Source organism: Cydia fagiglandana, chromosome Z (genome assembly GCF_963556715.1).
Source record: "Cydia fagiglandana chromosome Z, ilCydFagi1.1, whole genome shotgun sequence".
In the NCBI taxonomy this organism is placed as follows: domain Eukaryota; kingdom Metazoa; phylum Arthropoda; class Insecta; order Lepidoptera; family Tortricidae; genus Cydia; species Cydia fagiglandana.
In genome coordinates, this window is record NC_085959.1 from 36,878,509 (window position 1) to 36,905,197 (window position 26,689).

Here is a 26,689-nt window from a genome sequence, read left to right on the forward strand (position 1 = left end):
AGCCAATTAGGCCATTTTGGCCATTTTTGAAGGGCTCTAGCACCTTAAAAAACAAAAATATGAAAAAAAGCAAAACGGTCCAACACAGATATTGACAATATTAATCTTTGTTGAAAAAATCATTGCTCTAGCATCAAAACCCACGGAAGAAACAGTCGAGTTCGTTTGTATGGAGAAATGACCACTCCTGTTGGCTCTTAACTTGCGTTATAAACGTGGGCATCCTCAGAGTAGGATGATAACATAGACTTATAATATATAAAGACGTAGTCTCAGCGAGCTGTCACTGTTGCCACTTTTGTTTAGTGTACGATTAACAATGAGGCCCACGTTGCTGTAGCCATGTCGATAAAGTCATATCGATAAACTATCGACATTTCTTGCAATTTTAATTTTACTTCAAAGGCTTAACGATACCTAAAATGACCAAAAACGCTTTTATTCTTTATTGTGGTTATCAGATCACAATTTTATAGTCACGCCCCAGCAGGGAACCAAGGGAAAGCTCAGATATTTAATTAAAATACATAAATACCTCCTAAAATAGGTGTTCCGCAATAATTGAATTATATTATTATATTATAATATATTCATTATCCATTAGCATTTCAATTATGTTTATGTTTAACGAAGATATTGAAGCTTCACTTAATCGCTATTTCGTTCCGCTGTGTAGCGTTTATCGATATATAACATGATTAAAATCGACTTTTCACATCCCTAAAAGAGCACACATAGACGCTATTACGCACACATACACAGCCTGGGCGCATCAAGAAAGGCAACACTTGATTTGAAGTCCACCTTGTCAACAGTATGGTTGTCCTTTTTTGACAAACGGCATTTTAAAAGAGCGAGGAGAGAGAAATGATACTAGTTGCTGCGTCGTGAAAGAGAACAGAAAAGGTTGGGCCCTTGGATGATAAAATATACTTAGTCGTAGTCAATTAAGGGGTCATCCATTAATTACATCACACGTTTAGGGGGAGGGAGGCGGTCAAGAAAATGTGACATATTGTGACATGGGGGAGGGGGGAGACACAAACTTTGTGACGTCACTTTAACTTCATCAGTAACCGAAAATTTATTTAAATTATTTTATTCGCTGTACATTTAAATAACAAGTTTTTAAAACGATTATCGTTTTTATTCGTTTAATTTTCTTTCCTAAGCAGTTTTGGGTTATAAAATTACTAATATTTATATCGTCAATAATATTTTGATAAAATATTAATAATACTTAGGTACTACTTAATTCGATTTGGCGATTTCGTAAAAAAAATGTGACGTCACACTAGGGGGGAGGGGTTTGCCAAATGTGACCAAGTGTGACAAGGAGGGGGAGGGGTCATAAAACCAAGAATTCGTGTGACGTAATTAATGGATGATCCCTAAGTAAGTGGATTTCAGCAAGATATCATTATTTTTAGCTTGGTTTTAGCAATATGTGAAAAAAGCTTTCGAATAAAACAATAATAAACCAAATTCGAATAATTATTCGAGTATTCAAATATCTCGACAGAAGAAGTCGAATATTCGAATACCTGAAAGTTTCGAATATTTGCATTCCCTAGTTAACCACCATCGATTATGGAATCGATTACATCGATTAAATGCGCATGATTATCTGTGCTACTTAACTGTCACTAATGTCAGTACTGTCCATGTACTGTCAAATGTCATTACAGATTGTCAGCTCTGCTGCCGCGCGAATAACACTGCTATTTTTTAATAAATATAATCAATTTCGAATTAAACCACGTCGTAACAAGAATGTCCGACGAAACAAAAAAGAGGAAAATTTCCGATGCCGAACCCGGTAAGTTGCTCAATACACCTAACCTAAATTTCTATTTGTTTACGTCTCTCACTAACTTTACTTGAATTCCAGAGGCTTCGGCGCCCCCTGTGAAGATGCCTCACATCCAGTGTCCGTACCTGGACACCATAAACCGTCACGTATTGGACTTCGACTTCGAGAAGTTGTGTTCCGTGTCGTTGACTCGCATCAACGTGTACGCTTGCCTTATATGCGGGAAATATTTCCAGGTTAGTGAACAGTGGCCAACACTGGAGAATCCCAGTATCTTATTCTATGTATTCGGTCAGATTAAATCAAGGATGGGAGGCCCAGGGACCCGGCTAGGGTTGCCAGATGGTCGGGATTCGGCGGGATTCTCCCGATTTTTAGCATGTGTTCCCGATTCCCGACAAAGTGTAAACTGTCCCGAAAAACAGCTTCACGTTATAAAACAATAATTTCAAATTCCGAACTGTCGTCGAGCCAGCAAGCTGACGTAGTGCCAATAATGTAAAATATCGTTGTTTTTAATACATTTACTTTAATTTGAATGTATTTTTTTTTCCCGACTTAAGTCCAAAAATCCCGAAAAATTGATATTGTTTCCCGATAATAGCGCCTTTCGATCTGGCAACCCTAGACCCGGCCCGGTGGGGTCGAGGTTAGAACTGGGATATTTTTGGCTTTTTTCAACCTATTTTGTCAACACATTTTCATAAGCTATTTTTATCTAAAACCAACCATTATGGAGATAGGCAAAACTAACTAATATTATGTATTTACTTTTTCTAAGTTAACATCTTTAATACAATAAAATAAGACAGTTTTGGTCACAGTTAACCTAACATGGTCCTCAAAAGCATTGTGAGGAAACACAAAATCCATTTGATATTTACCACATTATTTCCTATCAAAGAAATCATTGTGAGGAAATATGTAATATACGAGTAATATGCCTATTTAATTTTACCTAAAATCGTTGATCAACTATTTCTTGTTGTTATTCTGTCCCATCAGCCAGTAGACAATAGTAGCATAGTTTCTGAGAAGAGCTGCTGTACCATGTTCTACAAACATACTTAGTAGAGAACTACGGTAGTTCTCTAACCAGTTAGTTGGTAACCAAAAGATTCAAGTTTGCTTCATTAAAATATGAAATAATTAGGATCTAAGAGCAACGCAGGAGACCATTACTATGGCAACTAATGACAAGAAACAGTTGATTCACCCTGGGCTAGCATGGTGACTCTTTGATATATCTGTGTCCGGCAGTACAAATAAATCAGTGATATTCTTGCAGGGGAGAGGCACCAATACTCACGCTTACACCCATTCAGTGGCTGACGGGCACCATGTGTTCCTCAACCTGCACACTCTCAAGTTCTACTGCTTGCCGGACAACTATGAGGTTATTGGTAAGTTACTCAAGCATTAGAAAGAACTTGCAAGAAGGTAAGCGATCTTAACAAGTCTTTTATTTGGAAAACGCTTTTTAAAAATAAAAAACGATTACTTATGAAAGCAGAAGAATATAAATGATCGTATTAGATTCATAATTGTTACATATTTGCCATAACTTATTTTTAAAATGTGTTTTTCAATTAAAAGACACATCAAGATTGTTTACCATATTTCTAATGCTAAAAAAAACGAACTATAAATCAATTTGTTTTAAGATTGTCTCATAATAATTATTTATTTTTGTGTTTATTCTCTTCAGAGGTTTCTAGGAAGTGGTGGTTAGTAGAGCTCTGATACAAAAGATCGGATGATTTTGAAGTTTGAATTTTTAAGCTAAGCTGCAGGAGGGCAATTTGACTGCTGGTTGATTTCAACTAATCAAAATATTTTCCATGTTTAACTAGAGTGCTATATAATATATAGAGTGCTATATGTCCTGATAGCGAAAAAGATGTGTTGTGTGTGACTCTAATTAACAATGTAAATATGGAAGATATATAGATTAGTTGAAATTTCCCCACAGCAAAATTGTCCCCCTGCACCTTATAGAAAAAAAATTGGCCAAGCACGAAGTCAAGACTACGGTGTTCAGAGCACCGTACGACACATCCCTAGGTGGTTTTAAGTTTGGATACTAATACTAATTTATCCCATAAGTACATTTTATTGACTAGGAAATAAGAAGGTAATGTCTGGGAGCTCTGGGACCTTGGAGTTTGGACTTTTATTAGTCCTCTGGGCTAGTATAGGTAATGTAGAAGTTACAAAGCTTCTACCTTAGATATATTTTTTAGAGATTAAAGATTTTATTTACCACCTTGTCGGGTTGATTGCATATCCATACCAAATTACAGCTTTCTAACACTAACAATCAACCTCATCTTGGAGGTGAAAAGAGGAAAAATCGTAAGTCCCATTTCGGCCAACCGAAATCAAGAACGTTTATATAATATAGGCCTAATACCGTTTATCTAAAACGTTTGGTGAAGGCACATTTCTAGTAGAAACAAATTATTATGAATTTCTCTGTAATTTGTACAAACCATTTCGTAAACTGACATTCCGCTAAACTGTTGTTTTTACATCTTACTAGCATCCATAACATATTGAAGTATGATATTCTTCCACTTGTCTGAACATTTTCATTATTATTGATTCTTTTTTTGTGAGAATGGCTTTTTCTGCCACGGCACTTTGCCAATTATTGATCCTTTAAACACCAAAATAGTCATAAAATAGTTGACAATTTAATCTACGTGAGTTGACAGGCAACTTCGAGCACGAAAAACTAAATCCGTCAAAAATACTGGGTATACATACAACCTCATAATCTTTGATATAGTCGCAATTGTTGTATTTTAAACTTGTAGACTGGGCAGGCACGACTCAAAAAGGAATAATATTACAATTAAGTCTGTGATTCGGCATTTCTCGGTTTTTGACGTTAGGCTTGTTTCTGACTCAAAATATAATTATCGTAAAGTATTAATCAATTTGCTCATGTTTTATATAAGTCACAGAAATAAGTACCTAATAATAAATGTCTAAGTTTTAGTACAAGTAGGGTAACTGCGTCAGGTTGCCGTCCAGTACCTGTTTCCGTCCACTTGGCGGAGTTGCTACAAAGAATTGCGTATAATTTGAATATAAACCTAACTTACCGGACAATTTTGGACTTATTGTACATCAGTTTTTAAAAGCAAAAATATTTTAGTAGAACTGGAATTCATGAGTACCAAATCTTAACTGACATTTTTGTCACTCAAACAAGTTTGATCAAGATCGGCTTACTTTATATTTCGTCAACTTTACCTTTGTTTCCAAAAACTGTGAATTGTGAATTTTAATTTTTTTTTCGTCACAGAACAGTATCTAGTTGCTGCTCTCACCGATCGGTTGAAAAATATACATACTTTATACAATTAATACATAAATGTAATGGTACTTAATGAAAAGGAATAGGTACTGTTTCGACGAATCAGATACTCTCAGTAAAATCTATAGGTTGATGACGCCATAGCTGTTAATAAATATTGAATGACTTTATTATCTCTAATCGCTTTACTAACTCTATGTGCTCTAATGTGAAAAAAAACACAACGACAGTGAAGAACGGAATTCTTAATTTAAATTTGAACTGATAAACTCCAATAATAAATATGATTCTTACTGAGCACACTGCGATAGTCCATTGGTTGGAAAGCCCGTTCGAAATTTAAACTTATTTGCTTTATAATAAGGTTGCATTTTGCAGATCTTTTACTCTCTCATACTTATAGTAGGCTATTCAGAAAAAAAATGAAATATCTCACAAAAGTAAGTAAGTAGAATTAAACTTTGTATCAAAGACATAAGTCATAAATTTCAATGTCAAAGTTTTAAGTAAGGATCTTTCTTACGAAAATTACTTCTTAATATGAATGACCAGTGTAAGCATCAGTTAGCTAGCCCTAAGCAACCAAAGATCAGGCTGCAGTTTAAAAACTAATAAAGTTAGAGTTAACCTGATAATTTTCCCGCCGTCTCCATACTCGTTTTAGTTGGATATTGACTGGTCAGCTGCCTGTTAGCTATAGTTTTCCCGAAAATCGCCAGGACAGAGGTGAAAATTTTTGTATGAAAACTTGCAACTTTAAATGCATTTTTTATCGAAACTATTGCATTCTAAAATGAAGTCAAAATCAGTCCATCGACTCAATTTTTTGCAAGCTTTCTAATGGTACCTCACACGATTCTTACAATTGAAAATAAAATTCAGCCTACCCCTCTTAACCCCTAAATTTCCCCCTAAAATCAGAAATAAGCAGTTTCGACTTATTCACAGTGTTAGTGATGGTACCTGCCATAACTATTCCAAATTTCAGGTACCTACATCAAACGGTCTTTGAGAAAAACGCATTTAACCGATTTGCAAGACCGAAGTGATCCCATAAGAGCACCGTGAACAAAGTTTTGTACGGTGCTCTAATAAATACAGTGTTTTTATATAAAAATTAACTGTAGACAGTTCTATGAAATACACTTTAAGGTCTCTTGAAATCATATTTTAATAACAAAGAAGCTATACAAAATTTTGAATTTGAATTTTGATATTTATTTGAATTTTTGCACTTGAAAAGAAGATCTTAACATATGTCACAATTTGCAGACTCATCGCTGAATGACATCAAGTATGTGCTGAACCCAGTGTTCACCCCGGAGCAGATACAGCAGATGGACTCCAACACCAAGCAGTCGCGCGCCATCGACGGCACCATGTACATGCCGGGGATCGTGGGGCTCAACAACATCAAGGCCAATGATTACTGCAATGTTATCCTACAAGTAATATATTCGCAGCAAAGCTGTGCCATGAAAATTGTTAGCTAAGGTTGAATTATTATTCGGCTTAACTCGCACTCTCTGATATAACTAAGGCCCACTTGCACCATCCCACTAACCCATCAACCCAGTGTCAAATTGTAATGGTAATCATGGTAACTCCAGGTATAACAGGATAACCCCAGGTTAGTGAATGGTGCAACCCTATACATTATGGCAGCGATGCCACAGATTATATAATAGTTCTTACGAACAGATACTTATCTCTCAAACAAAACGCAAATACCTACCGTTTTGATACCTACACAAAAATACAATGGAGTGACCTTCAACGCGCCGCTCCCCGCACCGCGCGCACCGGCACAACGCTAGGGTTGCTGACGCTTAGAAATGATAAATAAATACCTACTTAAACAGCAGAGTAAAATAAAAGGAAAGCTAAATCTTAAATTATACCTAATATTCCGATTATGCTTTAGTGTTTGCGAAATAGTCATTTTAAAAGGTCATATGTCCCTGCAGTAACCACAGTGTTTACGCCGTTTTATAAACCGCGCAATAATCCCAGCAAGAATTAGTTTTAAAACTTCGTGTAATTTAAAACCAGATAGAGATTAATTTTACATAATAAAGAAAAATAATAGAAACCTCATGAATACAGGTAATTAATTATAAGTTAACCAGAGCAAAAATGAGTAGGCACTTTCCGGTGTAAAGTTAACTTACCTACTGTCGTTAAAATAAACATTTACCAAAATAAATTAAATATTTGCTTCCTATTTCAAATAGATAGATATCTTAAACTATACATTTCTCATACATAATAAACATTACATGTTTAATTAAAGAAATTCAATAGTAGGTAGGTACAGGTACCTACTACGTAGCTTGTAACTGTCGTAAAAATTGACAGTGCGGCGCGCGGAGACGTGCGTACATGAGCGCGTGTGGCAACCAACTGGCTTGCTTTTCTACCGTGAACGGGAGCAGATTCGTAGGTATTAATCCGAGCTCGCGCGGAGAGTTCCATAGGCCTGGCGATGCATTATTTCGCAACCCAATGGTGTCAGGAAGCAAGCCTCGGAACCGCTTGTACTTAATACCCAATAGCTAAAACTCTTTTCTCTCGGAAAGCATCACGATGAAGTAAAGTGAAGATGAAGACCATAAAATGATCAACATATTCTCATTAAAAACGCTGTATCCTACCCTTGTGTGGGCGTATTATTACTAAAATTTTATGATGAACCATAGGTCCGTTCTTTTATTGGTACAGATAATTCAACAAATATTTATTTCCAGTGCCTCTCCCAAGTCCGGCCCCTGCGTAACTACTTCCTCCGCGAAGCAAACTACGCCAACGTGAAGCGGCCGCCGGGCGACTCGCTCTTCCTGCTCGTGCAACGGTTCGGCGAACTGATACGCAAACTGTGGAACCCGCGCGCGTTCAAAGCTCACGTATCGCCGCACGAGATGCTGCAGGCTGTTGTGCTGTGGTCAAAGAAGCGGTTCCAGTTCATTAAGCAAAGTAAGTAATGGTTGTTCGTGCAACGGTTCGGCGAACTGATACGCAAGTGGTGGAACTTGCACGCATTATAGCGCACGTACCTATTATTGCACGAAATGCTGCAAGCTGTTGTGCTGTGGTCAAAGCAGAGATTCTAGTAAATTTTGTTGTGGCCATTATCATCATCATTGACATCATTAACTGATGTTCTGTGTAGAAAAGTCCTAATTAGGATCTATTTCATTAATAAAATGTATTACCTAATATAGGCCAGGCGAAGGAATAAAGAATTTAACGTATATTTTTAAGTGAGTATAATGTCTAGACAGCCATAAACAAAACATATTCAAGTCCAATTAAAAGATTAGAGGAAAATAAGCAATAATCATTCTAGAATACTATTAAACATCGTGTCAATATGTACCTAATGCTGAATGAATAATTTATATTTATCCAGCATATATATGAAGCGCTTAAATTTTAATTATGCGCCTACCGCAATACTGTAGATTGTTATGCATCATTGCGACTGATTTGATCTGCACCAACTGCCCCAATTCGACTACCTGACCGTATGGCGACTTTTCGAAACTGTTTATTTAGCGATGCTATCGGCGAATGTTTAAATTATCACAATCAAATTAGATAATTTTTAATTATAATTTATACATATTTTTTTATTAAATACTCAGACTGATTAGCAGGGATCGTACATTTTCCAGCATTTTTGGTGCAGCAGAGTGGTGGTTAAGGTTAATATTAAAGTAATTAACGCTAATTAATCATTAGGATTGAAATTATTTTTACCAATTCCGTTAACACCACTCCGCTGCACCAAAAATGCTGGATAATTTACGATCACTGCTGATGAGTAATAAATAGTCAAAATTAGAAGAGAGAATCTTCTGTACTCTATCTAGTACACAACTACACAGTGAGCATCAAAAGTATGTAAGTATATAACTTAACAAAAAAGAGATACATGTAGAACAATTAGACTGCAGCTGATACTTTTGAACGCGAATTGTAAAGATATGTCTCTATTTGGAAAAATATTCGATGCAGACATTTAAGAAGCCGTTGGTGATATTTGCAGGTGATCCCGTGGACTTCCTCTCCTGGTTCCTCAACTCCCTGCACATGGCGCTCAACGGCACCAAGAAGGCGGACAGCTCCATCATCTACAAGTCCTTCCTCGGCCACATGAGGATATACACGAGGTAAGTACGCCAAGGCTTGCAGGTGATCCCGTGGACTTCCTCTCCTGGTTCCTCAACTCCCTGCACATGACGCTCAACGGCACCAAGAAGGCGGACAGCTCCATCATCTACAAGTCCTTCCTCGGCCACATGAGGATATACACGAGGTAAGTACGCCAAGGCTTGCAGGTGATCCCGTGGACTTCCTCTCCTGGTTCCTCAACTCCCTGCACATGGCGCTCAACGGCACCAAGAAGGCGGACAGCTCCATCATCTACAAGTCCTTCCTCGGCCACATGAGGATATACACGAGGTAAGTACGCCAAGGCTTGCAGGTGATCCCGTGGACTTCCTCTCCTGGTTCCTCAACTCCCTGCACATGGCGCTCAACGGCACCAAGAAGGCGGACAGCTCCATCATCTACAAGTCCTTCCTCGGCCACATGAGGATATACACGAGGTAAGTACGCCAAGGCTTGCAGGTGATCCCGTGGACTTCCTCTCCTGGTTCCTCAACTCCCTGCACATGGCGCTCAACGGCACCAAGAAGGCGGACAGCTCCATCATCTACAAGTCCTTCCTCGGCCACATGAGGATATACACGAGGTAAGTACGCCAAGCACACTTTGTAGATCTAAGAATATTGGCTCTTGAATGACAATTAACAGTTTCCGACAAATACAGACATAAATATAGAGGGTATCTAAAGACGCTTAAATAGCAGAACTTAAAATAAATATATAAAACAATTTTATTACAGACAAAAGTCCATATAAAAATTATACTATAAGATTATAATATTAAACTAAGAGTTGCTTCAGTCGCCGTATGACTAGTCTTATATTTATTTTATTTTCATTTTACAATGTAGGTTTGTATTATACTGTCACTATATTTCTTTCACTTTTTGTTCTCACTATGGTGAACGGATGACCAGTAACGAAAAATGGGGCTGTACAGGCTCTCGGAGACGGTCTTAAGGCCATTCCTAACGCTTCATATGTATGCGGTGGTCAAACATCGTGGGTTCAAATCTCGGTTGTGCTAGCTGTATAAAGCAAAAAAAATCGTACTCGAAAAAATGCTAAATTATGACCAATGAATTCTATCAGTATATTTATCGTACACCTAGACAAGACGTTAAGTTCGCTCTCTATTCCGCGATTCGATTGTGTAAGTAGATATAGTGTGTCAATAAGCCATTTCCATCAGTAGAAAGGCTGCAAATTTAAAAGATGTAGACGAGAAGGGTAATCGTTCCATACAAAACTTGAATTTCGTGCGTTTTGCTACTGATTAACTTGTTTGACCGACTATAGCACCAACAATGATCCAATATTTAAAACTTTCGCGTTTTGAACACATAATTAACTCACATTTATAGACCGGTCTAACGCGAAATTTATTCAATTACCACACACTTTTCGTCGGGTAGTTGCACAAATCTGTTTTGACATGTTGCTGGGACATCAGTTAGCCGCGACTACGACCAGTGAAACCTGTGTCGAAACGTCGGTAAATAAAGGTGATTGAATAAATTTCGCGTTAGACCCGTCTATAAATGTGAGTTAATGATGCAATGTTGACAGGAAACTGCCACCGCCCGACGCGGACGACGCAGCCCGGGTGGACCTGAACAGCGACGAGTACAAGGAGCTGATAACGGAGTCCCCGTTCTTGTACCTGACGTGCGACCTGCCGCCCACGCCGCTCTTCACCGACGAGTTCAGAGAGAATATTATTCCACAGGTCAGTGTCGGAAACTAACCTCCTTATTCATAAATCTTTAGATTCATAATTTCTTTTTTTTAAGTAATTTTTAGTAATACCACTGCAGTATACATATCTTGTTTGTAAATAAAAAAATGATTGGTATTTTTTTTTCCGTGATTTCTTTTTAAAAAGTGGGGTTGGTCTGTGATCTTTACGGACCTAATTTAGTTAAATTATGTTTTATCCCTTTCTTACAAATACATAAGTCAAAATGACAGATACGGACAAATTTAATGATTACTAACTAAATGAGGTCTGTAGCCTTTCTGTAGTTCGTTTATGAATAAGGAGGTAAATATGGATAGGGTTTTTTAACATGTTTTATTTGAGAATGATGAAAAATTATGAGTCCTTTTTAGACAATACAAAGTTTTAGCAACAAATGCCAAGATTTAAGGACCGTTACCACGTTGGCTGCTACGTGCAAAACCGGCAGGATCACGTAATTTTTTGTGTGGCCATGAACCGGTGGGATCAAAAGCTCAATTAAATTTCTATTTAGTCGTGGGCACAATACTGCAGGTGTATTGTGGGCCGCCAACGTGTTATGAAACACAAAATAAATTGTAGTAGGACGCTCTCATTTGAGATTCTTTACTAGGTGAAAATACTGGAGCAACAACATAATTTCCTATACTAAATCCAATGTTACGGAGACCCTATGAGAAACCATCTTTATGTTGGAGTGTTTATTATGGACTCTAGTCCTTTTCAGTCTCAGACTAAACTCGTGAGTTCTTCTAATTTAGACTCGTACTTCAACTTCAACATTTATACAGCAAATAGGCCACATGGGCACTTTTACACGTCAACACTGAATTTACATACAAGCAAAAATAATAATACATGACAATAAGATTTAAGTTCTCACTTCTACCACAGGTCGTAATTTTGCTACCAACATGATAATACCACAAAAGAAAACTATCGTAATTCTCTTATACTGTACCCAGGTGAACCTCTACCAACTACTCTCCAAATTCAACGGGCAAACGTCCAAAGAGTACAAGACGTACAAGGAGAATTTCCTCAAGCGGTTCGAGATCACGCAGCTGCCGCCCTACCTCATACTGTACATAAAGCGGTTCACCAAGAACACCTTCTTCGTGGAGAAGAACCCTACCGTTGTCAACTTTCCTGTCAAGTGAGTATGCATTTAAAACACGTTGACGACCGGTCTGGCCTAGTGGGAGTGACCCTGCCTGTGAAGCCGATGGTCCTGGCTTCGAATCCCAGTAAGGGTATTTGTGTGATGACACAGATATTTGTTCCTGAGTCATGGTTGTTTTCTATGTACATATATAAGTATAACAAGCCTTCTTGAGCTTACCGTGGGACTTAGTCAATCTACGTAAGAAAGAATGTCCTGAAATATTTAAATTAAATTTTAAATACAGTCAGCAGCAGAAGTTGCTAAGCGGGCGAGGTGTTCAAATATACCTCGACACGCTCTTATTCTTTTAACAATAAAGGCGCGTCAAGAACATTTTAACACCTTGGCCGCTTAGCAACTTTTGCCGCTGATTGTACCAAGCTAGACTGCTTTAGAAATTGGTTGCTTTACATTTGCTGATTCAAAGTCGTCGCAAAGTTAGCTTAGATACGTACGTATTCCATCTGTTCAATATCCAATGTCATTGCGTCTCACACTCTCATCAAGCAAAATGTGAGACAAAGAAATAGGACAGCTAGGTGGAATACCAACCATAGACGGACTCTAGACCGTTTAATATTTAGAAATAAACTTATATTAAAATCTCTGCGTTTAACCTGGTTTAACTAATTTAGTTTCCTTAACACGTTCACTGCGGTCGGTACTGGGCCGAAACGCCTGATAATAAGTATGGTTAATTACTAGGGATGTACCGACTAGTCGCCGACTAGTCGGGAAAGCCGACTATCCGGCCACATTTGTAGTCGGCGATTAGTCGGCGACTAGTCGGCAAAAATGGCCGATTAGTCGGCACTTTATAAGTGAAAGAAAAACAGAAAAAAAGAAACCATTAGATTCAATATTTACCATATGTTTTATGTCTATTTTACCAAAATAGTCAAAATACCTATTCAGGGCTCGGAGTAATTAACAATGGAGCCGCCATTAACAGGCGTTCCCCTCTGTCGAAAATAGGCGGCCAATGGTCAACCACATGTCAACCATATGTATGGACTGACGTTTATCTGACATGACGTACCTATACATTTGATGTGCCCCTCCCCCGCAAAAAACGGCAGACTATTTTGTACCGAAAATTTTAGACATGGCGTCTCCGTTGGTTATATCCTCTAAGATTCAGGGTGTGAAAACTTTTGTTCATACATATAATTGACCGTTTGATCGTTATCGTATGGTGGTGGGCTGGTGTTTTCTTCTACAGATCGATCTCAACTGATTCTCGTGTAATTTCATGGCCAAGTTCTATACTTAATTTTTTTTATTATAATTCAGTTTTTTTTTTTTTTTTAATGGTGGAGCCTTGGGGAACTATTAATGTTATTGCAAAATTTAGAGACTTATAAACAGGGCACGTTGCTCGTAAAGACGCTGACCACAGGGGATAGGTTCTTAATTGGCGACTACGTACGAGAAATAGAGCCTTGGAAATACCTCCTACAAGTTGTACCTACTGACGGTCTGCTCAGGATCGCAAAATAAAAGAAAGACAGAAATTGAACCAGGATTCTTGTGATAGGTCTTTGAACCTGTAGAGAACACCTTTTAGCCAAGCTAATATATGAATAGCGCAACCAAAAGAGCAAAACTATTGTTTTCACCCGAAACCTACACGAAAGTAATGATCTGGCCGACTAGCCGACTAATCGGCCATTCGAGCGCCGATTAGTCGGCTAGTCGGCCAAATCAATAGTCGGTACATCACTATTAATTACACTTAGAAAGTACAATTCTATCAACATAAACTGTCCGGCGAGTATATATCGAGTAGGTACCTACAAAATGTGTATTTGCCACAGGAACGTAGACTTCGGTGACATCCTCACGCCAGAGGTGAAAGCGAAGCACAACGGACGGACGACGTACGAGCTGGTCGGCAACATCGTGCACGACGGCGCGCCCGAGAAGGGCACCTACCGCGCGCACGTGCTGCACAAACCCACGCAGCAATGGTACGTCACTACTGACAGACGTAACGTATTGGTAGACTTTAACTCGTTGCAGTAAAGTTTAAAATGGTCTAGTAACTGAGAACTGGCCAGGGGGCCTACCGCGAACCACGTTCGATGTGTTGCCTCTCTGTCGCTCTTGTAGATTCGTAAGTAAGTGCGACAGAGAGGCAACACGTCGAACGTGATTCGCGGTAGGCCCCCTTCAGTAACTTCATAGAGAAATAAATAAGTATGCTGAAGGTGAAGTACAAAGGACGGACGCACCAGGCAGTCTTCTTCATCTTTCGTGTCGAGGTGCCCTTAAGCAGTGCTGACAGGCCTGGCTGTCGCGTCCTTTAGGTCAAGGCAATTGTATGTCTAGTAGTAGAAACAGCTATTACCACTGACATACAATAAAAGAAAGTATGTAGTTTTATTTGCCTATTAAACCATTGAAACTCTACAAACAGCCTGACTATGATATGACTCAACGAGCGAGCGGTGCTTTTTGCGACGGTAGGCGAATGGCACAAAGAAATATTCGGTCAGGGTCTTTATCAAGTCATCATAGACAAACAAGAGGATAACGTAACGTAATCCTTGTTTCAGGTACGAGATGCAAGACCTCCACGTGACCAGCATCCTGCCGCAGATGATCACGCTCACCGAAGCCTACATCCAGATCTACGAGCTCAACCAAGACCCCAAACCTTAGGCTAACCAATAAAACAATCACTAAAATATAATCTTTATTTATTGCATCATACAAAGTCTGACCTTACAGAACCATTTAACAAACTGCGGACCTCGATGAGGATGACCCTTACGCTTACACAATATTGCGAATACCTAGTGTTCCATTTAAATAATATGATAATCATGTCACAAAATATATTACATTCAGTTTTAGCTATATTAGACAGTTTGGGAAATGTGTATAACAATAATTGGAAAGCTTAATTGGCTTTGGCAGAGCTACGCAACACATCCGGGTACTAAACTTTAGACCACATGGTTTCGTTCACGATAGACATGCCTTATTTTACTTTAGATTTCCATTTACTAGGGTTTTTATTAGGATACAAAATATCTACACCTCATTCAGTTTCGACTCCGGAATGGGGTAGAGCGATTTCTTTGGGGCCCCATGGAATTTGGACCTATCATATAGCAATAAAATTAGGATTTATTCGTCAATATTACAAAAGTCAATATTGAATTTCCTAAAATGCATTATGGGCGCTCTGAGGAGGTAAATGTCGTTAAAAGTTTTGGCAATATTTAACGTATCAATTGATATTTTTGTACCGCATAAGCTCTTGAAACACAATTATTATCGTAAATAAGAACAAACAGAAATTCAAGGCTCTGCAATCTTTAACAACTGACATGTATAATAACACTATAGTCCAGTGGTTCCCAAAGTTGACTGGGCTCCGACCCACCTAACAAAAACTGCCAAATTCAAGACCCCAAGGCATAAAGTACCACGAACGCTCAGATTCCCTCTAATAGTTTCTGGGTCCACTCAATATTACGCTTGCGACCCACCATTGGATCGCGACCCATAGTTTAGAAAATGCTGCTATTGCTATAGTCTGTTTTAAGAGTCAATGGTGCTGCCTTATATGTATTCATATTTCTGTAGGTGCTGCAAACAACACTCGCTTTCCTCGTACATGTGCTACAATATGATTAAAGTTTGTATACCCCTGTGTTGCCTACCCAAGGTGTGATACTAACCAGCAGATTTATGAATAGAACTTATTTATACACAGTTTTTTTTAAAGTCCTTTAATTTCGGGGTATGGCTAAGTACATTTAAGGAAACTGAATGGCATAGTTGACCGAAGCGAAGCGAAGGTCTACGTTTTGACTCGGGCGTTTTCCTTTTGTATGTCCGGATGTTCTCCTCTACAGGTCGCAATTCTTAACCGATTCTCGTGAAATTTTGTAACCAAATTTTATGAACGGATATTTTTTTTTGTCGAGCCATTTTTTGAAAATTTTTCAAAATGGAAAAGTTGTGATAACTCGCGCTTATACAAATAGTCGTATCGGTATCATAAGAGTGTATTCTTTTTGAGACATGTTTACAGATTAAATGTCAAAAAATTCAGAAAATTTATTTGGGTGGTTTTGGAGGTATTAAGATATTTAGTTTTGTATGTCCGGATGTTCTCCTCTACAGGTCGCAATTCTTAACCGATTCTCGTGAAATTTTGTAACCGAATTCTATGATTCGATAAAAAAAAATTGTCGAGCCGGTTTTTGAAAACTTTTCAAAATGGAAAAGTTGTGATAGCTCGCGCTTAAACAAATAGTCGTATCGGTATCATAAGAGTGTATTCTTTTTGAGACATGTTTACAGATTAAATGGCCAAAAATTCAGAAAATTTATTTCACTGGTTTCGGTTTCGGTGGCGCTGTCGTCGTGCCCCATAAGATACGCTCGCGAGGTCTACAGCTCACAGAGCCACTAGTTATATTTTTTTATGTATTTTCATAAAAAATAAATTATAGCCTTATTGTAATCCGGACATTATATTTGAATTCAAAAACAATTGAAAAATATGACATATCAATGACATTTCGATTATCGATCATCCGATATAGTACTTGCTTATGCTTACTAAACACTAATCAAGTAATCAATATGTAAACAGGCCCTAAGGCAAGTGTACACGCTCGTAGGAACCTAACAGATAAAAATAAATCATTGGTTATCTCCAAAATGAGGACCGGATTCTTTGAGAGAGTTATCTAAGCTCAGGAACGCGCCCTGAAATTAACGGACTTTAAAAAAAAGTATATTATTTAGAAAAGCCTGCCATATAGTATCAGTAGTATCACCCTGCGCAAGCCCAAGCCATTAATGCCCCTCGCCCTTCTTGCCGGCGACGCGTTTGAACTCGCCCATGTTGGTGGTGGCGACGGGCGTGCCATAGAACGCCAGGTGGTCGATCTGCGTGACGTCACCGCCCGACTGGTTGTCTTTGATGAACAGCTGGATGTTCTGGACGCTTTGGAACTTGACGAACTTGAGGGGGACCGGGTTGCCTTCCACGTCGCTTGGAGTGAGCCTGGGGACCCGGGAAATGTAAGGTTATGTATTGCGGTTAGATCGACACAGTCTATCAAATTAACTACGAGTATATTATGCTGATCGTGGATTCACGTTAGTAGGTAGATCACGTATGCACGGGGATACGAGATGTCAAACTGTAGTTTGTATAGACCAGCCATTCTCAAAGTGTGTTCCGCGGAACCTTAGGGTTCCGTAAAGCCTCTGTTGGGGCTCCGCGAAAATACTTCTAATAATAAGAAAATAAACCAGCGCTTGTACAGGTATATCTGTTCGACAGTGACGAACGAAAATATTTAATTTGGGGCTCCGTCCAATATTTCGCTTTCCAAAAGGGTTCCATCACCAAAAAAGCTTGAGAACCGCTGTTATAGACATTTCACGATGAACAGAATGTGAACTTGAAAATTATACATATAAAATACGGGACTGGCAGCAGCGTCCCTCAAATTCGGTGTACTCGACTGCGATCGCCAACCCGCCTGCCAAGCGTGGCGATTATGGCATTCACCCCCCAAAAAAGGGGGAGGCCTATGTTCAGCAGTGGACGTCTTATGGCTGAGATGATGATGATGATGATGAAAATACGGGTAGAGCTTAGTCAGACCAAGCTAAGCTGGCAGCGTTTTTGATAGTAGCCCAGGCAGTGCAAAATTTATATAAACGTAATTTTCGTTATTTAATCATAATTTCATAGAAGTATGACATTTAAAATAACGCTTGCAACGCCTAGCTAGGGTATTAAAATCGCTGCCAACTTAGCTTGATCTAACTCTATAAGCATTTGTTTTGTATGTACATATTAGTTTAGAATTTATATGCATCACTACACCTTGTAAAACAAAGTCCCCCGCCGCGTCTGTTTGTTTGTATGTTTGTTCGCGATAAACTCAAAAACTACTGAAGGGATTTTTATGCGGTTTTCACCTATTAATTGAGTGATTCTTGAGAGGAAGGTTTAGGTGCATAATTTGTTAACCTGTGCGAAGCCGGGCGGATCGCTACTCTTAAATCAATAGTGTACTCAGTGCATTTGTACAGGATGTTACTGACCATGGGGCTTTAAATCCAGGGCTCGATTCTACTCGCTAAACTGAGCTACTTTTATTATGGCACCAACCCCGAAATTCCGAATTTTTTTTTTACTTTTTCATACATTTTGGTTGATCAGATGTCGACGTTTTCTATGGAAAAGCCAATAATTTTTCCCCGATTTTAGGGTTGGTCCCATAGTAAAAGTAGCTCAGTTTAGCGAGTGAAATCAAGCCCTGGAATTAAAGCCCCATGGCCAGACACATACTGTATATGTCCAACCGCGTAGTTAACTGGAAGTAGGTACTCACTCCAAGTCCTGCACAGAGCTGTTCCCAGAGGCCTGGTCGAAGTCCAGGGTGCGTGGCTGGTTGATGAACAGCTTCACGGACTTGGGGCCCTTGTCGGCGGGGCCCTTGATCTTCACCGAGTGCAGCTTCACCAGCTGAAACAACACAGCTGTTATTAGGGTTCCGTACACAAATGGTTAAATCGGCACCCTGTTACTAAGACTCCGGTGTCCGTCTGTTTGTCACCAGGCTGTAACTCATGAGCCGTGATAGCTAGACAGTTGCAATTTTCACAGATGATATATTTATACAGATACAGATACAGATTTTTATTGGTAAAAAGGTACATTTTACAAGTCATTCGGTTCTTATATTGCCGCTCTACTCGTAACAACGAAGATCCGTGAATATCGAAGTTCGCAAATTGCGGGCATCTTTCTCTATCACTCTAATTACGCCTTAATTAGAGTAACAGTGAAAGTAACATCCTCGCAATTTGCGAATTTCGGCTTTCACGGTAGACTCTCGATCTGTTTTAGGTTCGTGATTATATCTTTACCTGGTTGAATGCAATTTTAATGATCGCAGTTGCTGGCGAGATAACCACCGCCGCTGGTCAAGACCAAAGGTCGATCATAATGATCACTTGACTAGACACCTGTCCAACTAATATCTTTACCTGGTTGAATGTGATGTTGATAATGAGCTGCTCATCGCAGTCACTGGCCAGGTACCCGCCACCGCTGGTCAGGGCGTGCGCCAGCGGATGCTCGTCGGCCTCGTTGAGGCATTCGCATTCACTTTTGGTGATGAAAGTTCCGAGGTCCATCTGCAATTTCAAAAGGCTGTATCTCATGAACTGTGATAGCCAGACAGTAGCTAGATAGCGTGACAGTTGAAATTTTCACAGATGATGTATTTGAAATCAGCGCTGCCCAGGCAATTTGCAATGAAATGACTGTATGCTGAGCCCGTTCATCTTGCCGCACAATTTTTTTTAAATTATTATATACCTGTATGTTTTTTGTGTTGCAATAAATGGTTTCTTATTATCTTATTCTGTTGCCGCTATAACAACAAATACTAAAAATATGGAGCCCTCGGTGGGCGAGTACGACTACCTGTCAAGTTTTTTTTTTATAATGAATGTGGCAACCTGGTGTACTAAAATACACAAATAGAGTTCAATCAAACTATTATGAACACTTAAGCCCTCAGTACACGAGGCGTAGGCGTAAGCGTATCGTAAATACGTTACGAGTACGAGACGCGTAGAGTTCTGGGCAACAAGGGCGTAAGCGTAATCCTTCTGTTTGTATACAAGTCCTTTACGCTTACGTCTGTAGTAATGACGACAAAGATATCATACGCTACGCTACGACTACCTACGCTTCGTGTGCGGAGTTGTTTGAACTTGTAGTTGCTCGTAGCACTCTCTTTCTACGCGCGTATTACGATACGCTTACGCGTCTCTTAGGCTTATGCCTCGTGTGCTCGTTTTTTAAGACTACTAAAACTAGTAGAAATAGTTTTATGGAAGTAACCTATACCCCTCTTATTCATAAAACAGATAAAAACAAACGATTCATAGCTAATTCAGGCCAGTAAATATGTATAAATAAAATGCTAAATAAAATATTTCACCAATAAACTTTCGGACATTTTTATAGATTGTATGCAATGCAAGTATATCTCCTTCACCCTTTCACTGCCATAAAACGTCCAATGGATGTCCAATGATGATGATGCGCCACACATGATTGGTGCGGTGTTAAAAAGGTTAAAAGAAACGGCAACTTACATGGCCGGCAACGGCATTGTCCTCATCACCAGCATCTTCAGATCCATAGTAGTGTCTCACTTTGCTCTCCAAAGTTCCCGGGTCAGCCCCCTGTAGCCGGTCAATCTTCGTCTGAAACATAATTGAACAAACACACCTATAATAGCCCCTTTGCATACAAACTTCTATGCAGAGGGTGTACCTCTTCTCTGTAGCTGACTGTATACAAACCTGAGAAAGCATGCCCGGGATTGTAACAAGGTCCTTACCCACAAAGGGTTGTAGCTATATTAAAAGTAAGTAACCACATATAACTTGGAAGGAATAATCCTATTTCGTCTCAAGAACCAAAGAGCAAAAGGAAAGTGCTACCTAGACAAAAAATCAAGAAATTAGTAATTTTCAAATAAAATTGTCTTCTTTGCTCTATCCTGTGGCTTAAAGGACGCGCATCTAGGACATAATTGTTAAAAACATAACAATATCCTGATCCAAAACAAAAATATTTCAGTGCATAACATTCGCAAAGGCATATACAGAATTTATTACATGTTTTTCAAAAGAAATAAAGTAAATTATGCCCAGTCAAACATGTATATTTTGTAAGAACTCACCACTAATTATCTCCTTCATCTATCAGTTTAAATACTTTTTAACACAGCAATGTCGTAAAGTAGAACAATTCATTTCAAATAAGACTGATTCCTATTACCTCAGCTTCTGCTTGAAGATTCAATTGATAATTTGTGGGGCAACTAATCAGTATCGGTAAAGATTAAAATGAATGACTTACTTTAAGGCACACTTACTCTGTTTCTGTAAAAAACAAAAGTAGGCATAGCGCTGATGCCTTGCGCGGCCGCCGTCTCCGCACAGCGGTCTACGTCCACCTTTAGGAACACCGCCCTAGGGAACTTCGCTGGCAGTTGCTCGAAGAAAGGTGCGATCCTCTGGCATGGAGGGCACCTACAAACATTAAAACTTGTTACTAACACCGTTCTTAACCACGATGACTCCGTAGTTTTGAAACTTCTAGGTTACAACTCACCAAGTCGCCGTGAAGTCCACGACGACCAGCTTCGTGCCGGCGTTGGCCATTTCGTGTTGGAAATGACCCTCATTCTCAATTACAGTGGCTAAACCCATAATTTATATAAATATAATAAGCAAACGCCCGACTTCGAACGACAACAATCAGGGAATGATGAATGATACTTCAAAATGGTTGACAGACGCCATGCTTGTGTTGCCAGTAAATTTATGCCGTGTCATTTTAACGGTGTTGTCAGGTATCATATTCTATAGGCATAGACAATTTTGTGAATTTTGCAAATCGAATATTTGAATAGAGAATTTGAAATTTGCTTTTTCTGTTTTAGGGAACTGACAAAGTTGTTTGATCAACTATTATATGTGTTTGTAGCTTGTAGCATTAGACAATTCCTCGCTAGATGGCGCTGTTCCGTGACATCGAAATCCTGAATCACGCTATAAAGATTTTTCTTGAGATGCTGACCCCCTAACTCATAACGGTTTTTTTTCTAGAAACCTACCTGATTCCTCACTAGATGCCACTGTCCCATGAAGTGAAAATCATCAATCGCGCTATTAAGATTTTGCTTAGTTATTAGATATTTTTAGACGTACATTTTTAGGGTTCCGTAGCCAAATGGCAAAAAACGGAACCCTTATGAATTCGTCATGTCCGTCTGTCTGTCCGCGGTATGTCACAGCCACTTGTTTCCGAAACTATAAGAACAATCTACATAGTAATTTACTATACTGTTGAAACTTGGTAAGTAGATGTAATATTTTCACAAAAATTAAATAGAAAAAAAAACAATAAATTTTGGGGGGCCGCCATACTTAGAACTGAAACTCAATTTTTAGTGTTCCGTACAAAACTTTGTTTACGGAACACTTATGGGATCACTTCGGTCTTGCAAATCAGTTAAATACGTTTTTCTCAGAGACCGTTTGACATAGATACCTAAAATTTGGAACAGTTATAGCAATTACCACCACTCATATTGTGAATAAGTCAAAACTGCTTATTTCTTATTAAAGGGGGAAATTTAGGGGGTTGAGAGGGATAGGCTGAAACTTTTTTCATTTGTAAGAATCGTGTGGGGTACCATTAGAAAGCTTGCAAAAAATTGAGTCGATGGACTGATTTTGACTTCATTTTAGACTGCAATAGTTTCGTCAAAAAATGCATTTAAAGTTGCAAGTTTTCATACAAAATTTTTCACCTCTGTCCTGGCGATTTTCGCGAAAACTATAGCTAACAGGCAGCTGACCAGTCAATACCCAACTTAAAGAAGCCTAGAGACGGCGGGAAAATTATCAGCTTAACATTATCTTTATTAGTTTTTCAACTGTAGCTTGACCTTTGGTTGCTTAGGGCTAGCTAACTGATGCTTACACTGGTCAATTCATATTAGGCGAGAAACATCCTTAGTTAAAACTTTGGCATTGAAATTCATGACTTATGTCTTTGACACAAAGTTTAATTCTGCTTGCTTATTTTTGTGGGATATTTAATTTTATCTCAATAGCCTACTATAAGTATGAGAGAGATCTACAAAATACGACCTTATTATATTGCAAATAAGTTTCAATTTCGAACGGGCTTTCCAAGCAATGGACTAGGCATCTCAAAAATCTGAAAAATTCAAATTAAGAATTCCGTTCTTGACTGTCGTTGTGTTTTTTTTCCACAATAGGACACATAGAGTTAGTAAGGCGTATAGAGATAATAAAGTCATTTAATATTTATGAACAGCTTTGGCCTCATGTATAGATTTTATTGAGAGTATCTGATTCGTCGAAACAATATACACAATATTCCTTTTCATTAAGTACCATTACATTTCTGTATTAATTGTATAATTATAATATCTATTAATTATATTCAGTACTTAAAGTTGGTCAAGCCAATCTTGTCAGTAGAAAAAGGCGGCAAATTTGAAAAATGTAGGCGCGAAGGGATGTCGTCTCATAGAAAATTTGAAAATGCGCCTTTTTCTACTGACAAGATTTGCTTGACCAGCTATATGTATATTTTTAAACGGATCGGTGAGCAACAAGATTCAGGGCTATAACCGCGAAAATAGAAGTTCGCAAATTGCGAGCATTTTTCTCTGTCACTCTAATTACGCCTTCATTGGAGTAAAAGAGAAAGATCCCCGCAAATTGCGAATTTCGGTTTACGCGGTAGCCCCTCAGTCCTGTTACGAGAAAATAATTTTGGAAGACATTAATAGTATATGACAGTTAAATATCACAGTTTTTAGAAACAAAGGTAAAATTGACGAAATATTTAAAGTAAGCCGATCTTGTTTTTTAGCAGTTCTAAATAATATTAAAGTCTATATATATGGCATAGAACTAGAAACAAAATCAAATAAAAAATAATAATGAGTTCTAAATTCAAATTGAAGGAGTATGTTACATTTTAAGGTATTATAGGCCAAGCGCGCACCACGATATTAATTTTTGCGACACGATTTTAGAATCGCGCTGTAATATATCGCAGAAAATTCACTGCGCGCACTGCGATGAAAATGAAAAAGTCGACCAGTTGCTTGTCATGAAACGTGTCTTTAATATGCGATTGCTGTATGACTTTGAGCATTTATAACACAAAGGTGATCCCCGTCTATTTCCATAATTAATTGGTCAACATCTAGCGTCTCATTTTGAGACTCCATTGGAGATGCAGGTGCCGAGATGTTGGGGTTTGGAGAGCGAAATGCCGACTGAGGTCCGGCCGGGGTGCGATTTTATTATCAGAGTGCGCGCGGGGCCATACAACTCCGCATGCTGCAATTCACTTTGCGACAATCGCGTCGCGAACACTCGCGGAAAAATGTGACAAATCACAATTTAAAAATCACAGCGATTTTTTTGTCGCATATGCGCGCACTAACATATAAACACATACGTTGCATTTCTGCGACAAAATTATCGCAGGACAAAAAATCGTGGTGCGCGCTTGGCCTTACTCTAAATTATTATAATACATCAAGCATTCGCGAGATGCTCGACTTCGGTATTCAAACACAAAGCAATAGTACAAGAATCTAACTAAATGCAAAGGCCGAAGGACCGATTCGAAGATCCGAATCGTCCGACAGACGCGCGCCTCCCGTAACTTTTCCAAGTATTTTTAAGTACAAGTGTCTAAGTCGCAAGATCCAAAGGCTGAAGTCGCATTGGGCCGAAAGCCCGAAGCATCCAGGAGGTCAGTTCTAAACACAGGTAATTAATACAAGTGTCTAAATGCGAAGGCCGGAGGCCGAGCTCCGCGTAGGGCCGAAGGCCCGACGCCTGCAAGATATCAGTGGTTAAACACAGAACTGACAGCCAGTGCCCTGTTTATCAAAAGCTTGTAACTTGTAATACAAGTGGAAGTCCCTTTCTAACAAAAGCTGACAAAAAGGGACTTCCACTTGTATTACAAGTTACAAGCTTTTGATAAACGGGCCACTGGACGCTTCGGGCCTTCGGCCCTACGCGGAGCTCGGCCTTCGGCCTTCGCATTTAGATACTTATACTATTGTTCTGTATTTAAGTATTAAGTACTAACATCCTGGACGCTTCGGGCCTTCGGCCCTACGCGGAGCTCGGCCTTCGGCTTTCGCATTTAGACACTTGTACTATTGTTCTGTGTTAAAGCACTGACATCCTGGACGCTTCGGGCCTTCGGGCTACGCGGAGGTCGGCCTTTGGCCTTCACATTTAGACACTTGTACTATTGCTCTGTGCTAAAGCGATAACATTTTGCTAAAGCTCGGCCTTCGGCCTTCGCACTTAGACACTTTGTACTATTGTTCTGTGTATGTAGTTGAATACGGTACCCTAAAAACAGGCAAACAACCTCTGTAAAATGTAACGATGCGAGCGGTACGGCTACCATCAGTTTGGCATTGACATAAACGCTACCGTGGGCGTGAACGTAATTTACTTTCTATGCATCTCGCTCGTACTGACATATTAGTGCGAAAGAGATATACCTATAGGAAGTAAATTACGTTCACGATATCGTTTATGTCAATGCCAAACTGATGGTAGCCGTACGGAACACTAAATGCCTCGAGCTATCTCGGACTTGGCCAAATTATTTTTTCATCAAACCCATACGTGTGGGTTATCTATAGGATAGGTCTTCAAAATTATATTGAGGTTTCTAATATATTTTTTTTCTAAACTGAATAGTTTGCGCGAGAGACACTTTCAAAGTGGTAAAATGTAACTTCTAAAATAAGAGAATGATAAAACTAAAAAAAATATATGATATACATTATCATTCCATTTTCCACCGAAAATTAGTTTGAACGAGATCTAGTAAGTAGTTTTTTTTAATACGTCATAAATCGTAAACCGCAATTTTATTATAAGATGGTCAAGCAAATCTTGTCAGTAGAAAAAGGCGCTATATTCAGATTTACTATGAGACGATATCCCTTCGCGCCTACATTTTTCAAATTTGCCGCCTTTTTCTACGGACAAGATCTGCTTGACCAACTGTGTGTTACTTGCTGCTACAGAACCCTTCATGGGCAAGTCCGACTCGCACTTGGCCGCTTTTTTTGCATAAAGGAACTTCATCAAAGAATATAATACTCCCCGTTCATGTTAGACCCGGGTATGTCCTGGACCCGGGTATGTCCTTAAACTGCGTCCAGGACCCGGGTATGTCCTTAAACCACGTTCAAGACCACCGGTGGACGGGCAGCAGCGTCCCTCAAATTCGGTGTACTCGACTGCGATCGCCAACCCGCCTGCCAAGCGTGGCGATTATGGCATTCACCCCCCAAAAAAGGGAGAGGCCTATGTTCAGCAGTGGACGTCTTATGGCTGAGATGAGATAATGATGATGATTATGTTAGACCAAGAAAAGTCTGCAGCGATGCTGCAGCGACATCGATTTTGATCACGAAAATTTAAAGAGAAAATTAAGCCGCTATGGGATAAAAGCTAGTGCCCTTGACCTGGTCTCATCGTACCTTTCGGATAGAACTCAGCGAGTAGTTATTAATGGAACTCAATCGGCGGGGTCCCCGGTAGCCCTCGGAGTGCCTCAAGGTTCAATTCTTGGTCCCTTCCTGTTCTTGGTATACATTAATGACTTACCAAAAGTTGTGCAAGATAGACATGATATAGTGTTATTTGCAGATGACACTTCCCTTATATTTAAAGTGGACAGAAAGGAAAATAGCTTCGAGAGCATTAATGACGCGCTATCTACCATTGTAAACTGGTTTACGGCAAACAATTTGCTTTTGAACGCCAAGAAAACCAAATGCATCAAGTTTACGCTACCTAACGTCAAGC

The 26,689-nt window shown here is 39.2% G+C and overlaps 2 protein-coding genes and 1 long non-coding RNA gene across 3 annotated transcripts in view; 1 reads left to right on the top strand and 2 right to left on the bottom strand.

The window, feature by feature from the left end:
* Nucleotides 1-1,686: 1,686 nt before the first annotated feature.
* On the top strand, nucleotides 1,687-14,922 carry LOC134678647 (ubiquitin carboxyl-terminal hydrolase 39). Its single transcript, XM_063537293.1, has 10 exons — nucleotides 1,687-1,819; nucleotides 1,892-2,049; nucleotides 3,102-3,216; nucleotides 6,411-6,586; nucleotides 7,886-8,111; nucleotides 9,187-9,310; nucleotides 10,878-11,037; nucleotides 12,015-12,205; nucleotides 14,032-14,184; nucleotides 14,773-14,922. The coding sequence occupies exons 1-10, from the start codon at nucleotides 1,774-1,776 to the stop codon at nucleotides 14,876-14,878; spliced, it is 1,455 nt and encodes a 484-aa protein (XP_063393363.1). The 5' UTR covers nucleotides 1,687-1,773; the 3' UTR covers nucleotides 14,879-14,922.
* On the bottom strand, nucleotides 14,900-21,571 carry LOC134678638 (thioredoxin-like protein 1). The gene is made up of 6 exons (XM_063537284.1): nucleotides 21,399-21,571; nucleotides 21,160-21,316; nucleotides 20,372-20,482; nucleotides 19,250-19,399; nucleotides 18,592-18,725; nucleotides 14,900-17,246 (listed from the first exon to the last, which is right to left on the bottom strand). Exons 1-6 carry the CDS (start codon nucleotides 21,494-21,496, stop codon nucleotides 17,036-17,038), a joined length of 861 nt encoding a protein of 286 aa, XP_063393354.1. The 5' UTR covers nucleotides 21,497-21,571; the 3' UTR covers nucleotides 14,900-17,035.
* LOC134678651 (uncharacterized) overlaps nucleotides 14,900-26,689 on the bottom strand; it is a 205,425-nt gene continuing 193,635 nt past the window's right edge. The window contains exon 2 of the long non-coding RNA XR_010100221.1: nucleotides 14,900-15,993. This is a non-coding gene — a long non-coding RNA (uncharacterized LOC134678651). The remainder of the gene's footprint in view (nucleotides 15,994-26,689) is intronic.